Source organism: Crocuta crocuta, unplaced genomic scaffold (genome assembly GCF_008692635.1).
Source record: "Crocuta crocuta isolate KB4526 unplaced genomic scaffold, BGI_CrCroc_1.0 scaffold21, whole genome shotgun sequence".
NCBI classification, from domain to species: Eukaryota; Metazoa; Chordata; class Mammalia; order Carnivora; family Hyaenidae; genus Crocuta; species Crocuta crocuta.
The window spans coordinates 3988386-3995632 of NW_027527938.1; the positions used below are offsets into that span (position 1 = coordinate 3988386).

The 7247-nt window shown below is 39.3% G+C and overlaps 1 protein-coding gene across 2 annotated transcripts in view; it reads right to left on the reverse strand.

The window, feature by feature from the left end:
- GOLIM4 (golgi integral membrane protein 4) overlaps positions 1–7247 on the reverse strand; it is a 78878-nt gene that overhangs the window by 19632 nt on the left and 51999 nt on the right. Inside the window, exons 6-8 of one of the 2 annotated variants that reach the window (XM_077752228.1) lie at positions 5080–5162; positions 4474–4557; positions 1104–1262 (exon numbers count right to left, since the gene is read on the reverse strand). In XM_077752228.1, the coding sequence (XP_077608354.1) occupies positions 1104–1262; positions 4474–4557; positions 5080–5162 (326 nt within the window). The remainder of the gene's footprint in view (positions 1–1103; positions 1263–4473; positions 4558–5079; positions 5163–7247) is intronic. The other variant, XM_077752229.1, reaches the window with a different exon arrangement.

Sequence of the window (7247 nt, forward strand, 5' to 3'; positions counted from 1 at the left end):
TAAGTGCTTTCAAACGCATGCCATTTATCTCCACAGCACTTCTGTGAGAAAGGTTCCAGCAGATAACCACTATCTCCGCCCTCACAGATATGAAAACTAAAGGTGTGAGTCATTACAAGATTAATCCAGGAAACTGGTAGTCAGACAGGGATAAGGGATAGAACCAATCCCCAGGCCAGGGATCTGGTCATGTTTTCTGAAGTTAACAGTAACAGCATGGGTCTGGGAAGACACAGCAGGTCCTGTCTGCACAGGAATGCTCTGCATGACTGAAGACGTCCATGAAGTCCACCCCGAGCAACTTGATTATTCCCATAAGATGGTAACTTGGGGCACATCTTCTCGAATGTTCGCTGTTCAAACCAACTTCTTTGGGGGAAAGAGTATCATATTTGCCATATTTATTATGCATGTTATTAAAACAGCTTTGTAAGAATAAAGGATAAGGGTAACCCTACTTTTGATGTCCCACTTACGAGATATTTTTTAAGCAAGGCTCAGCTTTTATGAACAACAGGAATACAAAAAAGAAAAGGTGGATTAAGAAACTAGTACTCATACATTTGGTAGTTTTATAAAGACCTCTTAAATACAATTTTTGGCTTGTTCTGTGTGGACCTAGCACTGCATCAAGTTCAACTATATTATCAACCTGAACACTTGAGTGTCACATAATATTCTCATGATCATTTAATCTTCTCACTCTGCCACCTAAAAACCCAAATGACACGAACAGAAAAAAAATTTTTTTTAAGTCAGCACAACAGCTCCTTTAGAAAAATAAACCCACATGAATAAACAAAGCCAGTAGACTCTTTCCCAGAAAAATACTACAGCAGTAGCTCTCAAAGCGTACTCCCCAGACCAGCTGAATCAGTTAGAAATGCAGGCCTCATCCCAAAATAACTGAACTGGAAACTGAACTGGACTGGGGCCCAACTATCTGTGTTTTAACAGCCCTGCTGGGGACTCTGATCTACGCTAAAATTTGAGAACCACTGTTCTGCAGGAAGAGCTGGCAATATTTCGAGCAGTTCACCTGATGACAGCTTGATGCGGAAAGTGACCCAACAAAAGAATACCAACCAGTTCACGCCTCTTACCTCCCGCGGCTCTCCGGCTGCCTTCTCCCTCGCTGGGTTGTCACCGTGTGGAAAATGTGTCACCTGGGTAACATTCTGCTGCTCTGTTTGTTCTGGTTTGCGAAGGCTTGGGATCCGATTCAAAGTATCTTTCAATTGTTTATATTCTGCAACTTGTGTCTGTGTATAAATTGCACAATTGGATGCAAATTGTACAATTTGAGGAGAGAAAGAGATACATTGTTCATGGATGGACATTAGGGTTCACTGGAAGACTAGAGGAAAATATTATACTGAAGTACAAACTAGGAAAAATATGCAGATTATTTCCATGCATTAGCTATTCTTACTTGGACAAGCTTAACCATTTTTAAGCACATGCAAATGAGAGAGAATTAGACATAAAGGGAACAGAGAAAAAATATCTAAGACAGATGTTAGTGTCTCATGCTATGTTAAACAGTCAGAATTCTTATAAATAACTTTCCAGTATAAATATCATTATTAAAAGACCATTTGCAATCAGTTTTACAGCATTAAAAAATTTGTTTAAAAATTCACATAATTATATAAATACAAGTGTAGATATCTTTTACCAATATGGTCTGAGTAATGTTTTCAGTGGAAATGAATCACAAGTTTATTATATATATATACATATATATAATTTATATATATATAAAATCACTCAGACCACACCCTTCCCCCCATCAGCCTATACTCAAATAGGTTAGCTTATTCTCCAGAATGCTTGCAGCATTGTGCTTTGCAGATTTAGGAAAGCAATAGCATAGGCATGAAATGAGCCTAGGTTTTTATTCCTCAACTGTGAACGTCCTTTCTTCTAAGGTGATAAAGGCACTACCGTAAGTATTAAACTACAATATACTCTTATAGGTGTATCTGTGTATATGTGGTAGTGGTATGTGTGTGCGTGTGTGTGTGCACGCATGCACAATATTTTTAATACAAAGGACTAGAAAGGCAGAAAAAAAAATAAATACCTTAACTAAAATCAATAGACACTGCTCATACTTAACTCATCACATGCACCAACACTGTTATCCTAAAACAGAAGTGCTGTGTGTGTAAACACACATGTAAACACCTACGTAAATACATACAGAGAACACAGCAATCTTTTCTGAATGAGTTTCCCAGTCAGGGCATACAGCAGAGCAGGTGAGTGGAGGCTAGAGTCCAGCCAGCACCCCACAGTCCCAGCCATACACCCTGGCATAGTGCTCTCCACCCCAATGACTAGGGGCCTTTTTAGTTTGTTTTTGTTTTTGTTTTTGTTTTCCAATTCACACAAAGATGAAGAAGTTTTCTTAGTAAATCTATCTCAGGGGAGTGCTTCCGTATAATTTGTACAAAGGCATGCCATATGGCCAATGATGGCCCTTATCCCAGAAATCTATCAAAACATTTGCAAACCAACTTTGGAGGTCAAAGGAAAAAAAAAAAAAGATATCCACATAGTGATACTTTTAATATATACTTCTCCTTTCTCCTCTTCCTAGATACATATTTGAAAGAATGCTGCAGTTGTCAAATATTAGTGTGCACGGAGAATGGAAGGATCATATTAAAAATGCAGTCTCCTGAGCCCCCAGCCTAGAAATTATGACACGACAGGGTCTGGGGCAACGCCCATAGAACTGTGAAGCAGGAAAGTCTCTCAAAGTGTCTGCTTACAAGTTACGCGTGACCGTGATGTCCACAGGCCCTAAACTTGAAGCTCAGTTCTGGTCACTGATGTTGGACCAGCTATTTTATTTCCCTCTGACCTCACTTTATTTAGCTATAAAAAGGACAAAATGTAATAGCTCAGTAGGTTGTAAATATTAAATAAAACCCTGTATAAAAAGTTCTTATGAAGATCCTTGACAAACCGTAAACTCAAATTCTATTCTATTCTTGCTTTCTCCCCACTCAACTACATTTAAAAATCAGGTTGTCAAGATGCAGTCTTATCAGATGATTTATGGAAGAAATGGAGGTGCCTGGAGCAGTATTTTCTTCCTAAAGAGAGCCAGGGAAAGTACTAGCATGGGGACCAGAGGTGGGACTCTAAGTACTGCACCCAGTTCTGGCATGATTTGGTGGGGGGGCAACAGGACTACTTCAGTCTCCTATCAAAGGAGCAGAAAAGATTTTTAAAGAAATAGAATATATAAGTTACATAAAAATAGGTTTTCTACTACAAAATCTTGTCCATAATACTCCCAGCATGCTTACTACACAACTTGGTTTTGGTCATGAAATGCATTTTTTACTTAACATTTCTCTGGATTTTCAAATTGTTGCTTAGCCTAATATTCGTGGGCATCATAGCACATGGAACACTCAAATTAGTTTGTCACATTTTTCAGCATGAAAAACAGCCTCAAATAAATTCTTGGTAAAAATTTTATAAAGGAGGTTTTGAATGAAATAATCTCCTAAGGTCAATTTGATTTGCACACACGTGAAAAACTACCACACAGCTACAGTTTTGGAGGGAGATACTCAATGACTACCTTGAAAAGAAGTCCCACAAACTCAGATGCTATAGTCTCTAAGATGGGCCAGGGCCCAGCATATTATACATCTCATAATTTTATAAAGACAAGATGTAACACATGGTCTCCTGAATTGGACAGACAGTTGGTTTTCCTCTGAATGCTTCCAACAGAAGAGAAGTGCAGACCTAGCGACTAAGGTAGCCATTTCTACTGGTTTGTTTCCACTAGAAAGCTGTAAAACATAGTATGGTATTGCTTTAAGAAGCTCTCCAACATTTGTATTCATCCGTTTGTTCATTCAGCAAATATCCACTGTGGGCCTGCTTTGTGCCAGGGACTGTTCGAGGCTTTGAACAAATGGAACTCACGACTCCTGTTTTTCCTTCTCGACTGACATGAGATCTCTTATTTTCTGTAATTTGACCAACAATCCATAAGCCTCATCCTAAAAGGAGTGTCTGTAGGCTGGAATGCGGAAGTGAGGGAGGGAGGGATGGAAGAAAAAGTTTTGACAATTATTTACTTAGGTAGCTAGCATCATAAAATTCTATATATCGTACTGGAAGAGTCATCAAAGGGCGGAGAGTGGCAGAAGACCATATATAAGATGTGATTTCTGTGATTTAAATAAGTATTAGATCACTGCGAATAGGGGCTGGTAGAGGGTAGATACTACCGGTGCAATAATAATAATAACAATATCAAAAGCTTATTTAATATTCTCTTGATTGAATTATGAAAGCATGCAGGATCCTCAGGATCAGGAGAGCTCTGTCCTAAGGAACTTACTGAAGGCTGGCTTGTGAGAGACTACATGCATAGAGGAATTCGGAAATGTTAAGCAGACTGTAACAAGAACCGATAGAGGCTGCTACCCTGCTAACCTGTGCAGCAGCTAGTGCACTCTTGTGGTCTTCCAAAGTCACTACAAGTTGTTCATGCTCGGAGAGTAAATTCTTATGCTGTTGCTACACAAAAAAGAATTTTACATGTTGAGATTGAACATTCGAAGACAACTTCTGCTTTGCCTGATGGCAGTATGGGCACACACATGCAGCTTTGCCTGCCTGGCTGTTTGTCTTTCTCAAAGCATTTGCTCAGTTTAAAAATCATTGTAAAGAGAAGACTCTATGAATGTAGTATTCTGAAATCAAAAACGTGCTCCCTCAAGGTCATAATCACTTACAAGGAAATCAAAACCAAAGGAATATCTCGTTATTAATAAACCTTGGTAAACACAAAGCTTATTAAAATGCAACCATCTAGCAAAAGAAATCATTTCAGTACTAACAAAAATGTTTGCATTTTCAGACCATCTTTTAGCTCACAATGCGGAAGTGGTAAAAGTACTGGACACACTCCAATTTATGCAAAGCCCAAAGCAACAATGTGGATTTGTAATGCAAGTCAATTAGGGAATGACTTCTAAAGCCATTCTGCAAAATAAAGCAAGCCAGGAGTAAACAGTCAAAGGCTCAGTGTTGTTTTACCTTGACGTCTTGGAGCTGTGTGTGCATGTCTTGGTGCGCTTTCCTTAGTTGTCTATTCTCTTCTCTCAAATTGTACACGCTTTCTGTTTTTGAAAAAGAAAATCATGCATAAAGCCTTGAGATTTTCTGGCTTTTGATTCCATTAGGTTTCATATCTATAACTTCACATAACTATCTTTAGGATTTGTTTTTAACTTTGATAGTATAATAGGCCAAATCAACCAAAATTATATCATTTTGGGATATGGCCTGGGTTCAGCCAGACATTCCAAAACAATCTGGTTTGGTAGCTTAAATACTTTTAATGATGCTACACAGTGTAGAAGTTAAGGAGTTATAATTACTCGGTAGTTAAAAAATGAAGTATTTCTGTTAATAAGCAAGTCCTTAGGAATAAAATGCAAAGGGCAGGACCGGTGTAAGATTTGAGTCTCTCTACAAATTAAAAAGAACATTATCAAAAAGTACAAATCCTACTTCTCATAGCATGAATAATTTCCACGGATCCCAAAGGATATTTCACTTACAAAAGCTACTCAAGAAGTAAGGGACAGAGAGAAACCCTACTTACCTGTTGAAAATTTCTTTTTTTAAAAAAAATCTTTAATGTTTTATTTATTTCTGAGAGAGAGACAGCATGAGTAGGGGAAGGTCAGAGAGAGAGGGAGACACGGAATCTGAAGCAGGCTCCAGGCTCTGAGCTGGCTGTCAGCACAGAGCCCGACGCAGGGCTCGAACCCAAGAACCGTGAGATCATGACCTGAGCCAAAGTCGGACGCTTAACTGACTGAGCCAACCAGGCACCCTGAAAATTTCTACATATATTTTCTTTCCCCTACCACTGAGTTCATGACTAATGCAAATTCTCCCTCCAATAGCGAAAAGACAGTTTTTTTCCAGGGCTATCATGTGAGACTGTGGCTGTCCGAGCAAAGTCCTATATAATCTCTCTAATCTCAAGCCTACCATTCAAGGAACAACTTCCGTGACTTGAAGATTCCAGGCCCCGTGCTCTTACCCTCTTGGTGATTTTCTCACTTTCACTATATCTGGATATTAGATGCTATGAACTGGTAGCCCTGGGGCTGAATCCAACTCACGTTTTGTTTGTTTGGTTTGGTTCGGCCCCTGCAGTGTTGACCTATGCAGAGGGTGCCACATCTGAACAGTTGTCGCCATTTAAAAATCAAGAATCTGGGTCTACTAAATTTGGCAACATGAGGCCAAGTCTCATGTGACAAGACTCAGCAGAAGTTGAAGGGTGGCAGGAATACAATATAACTCACTTTTCAGTGGGAGGTACCTTTGAAAGTGAAAGGGGGGGCGCCTGGGTGGCTTAGTCGGTTGAGCGTCCGACTTTCGCTTAGGTCATGATCTCACGGTTTGTGNTGTTAATAACAACACTGAGACAGCAAGTGTAAGAAGTCTGCACCGTGCTGGGCAAAGCACCCCGGAGTGCCAGTCACCCCCTGCAGACAAAACCCTAACTCTCCAGCGTGGCACTCAGCACTGAAGGAAGTGCCCATCACCATCTCTCACCATATTTTCTGTCCACTCTTACTCCTGTATAGTCCCTGCCTAACCCCTGAGCTTTGGACTGGTGTTTGGGTTTAGGGGAGAGATCAAGAACAGGGTGGGAAGGGTTTTGACCCAAAGGTCAAAATAGGGCACCACTCGCGATCCAGGGAAACCATAAATGTGTTATTGGCTGTATAAGTGTTGACACGGTATAAGTGTCATCAAAGGCATCTTCACACCCTATTGTTTAAGGCCTCCGTGAAATTTCTTTCAAAAATTAATTGATACCAGAAATACTGTTCTCTCTCGCCCCCTTCTCTTACTCTCTGTTTCTCCCTCCCCTGCTCAAACCACAGTGTAGGTATATTCTCTCATTCTAATACCAAGAACCCTATAACTTACTGCATTTCCCTTTCTGTCCTGGCTGCCAGCAAGTTCAGACCAGGTTATGAGGCTTGAATTATCTCAGGACACAGAATTCACATACATGTGTCCTTCTATTTGCCATGGTTTGGATTTATTTCTCCTATATATAATTTGTTAATTATATATTAACAAATATTATATATTATAATATATATAAATATATATAAATAAAATATATATAAATATAATATTATATATTAATTATATATTTAGAGTTTTACTCT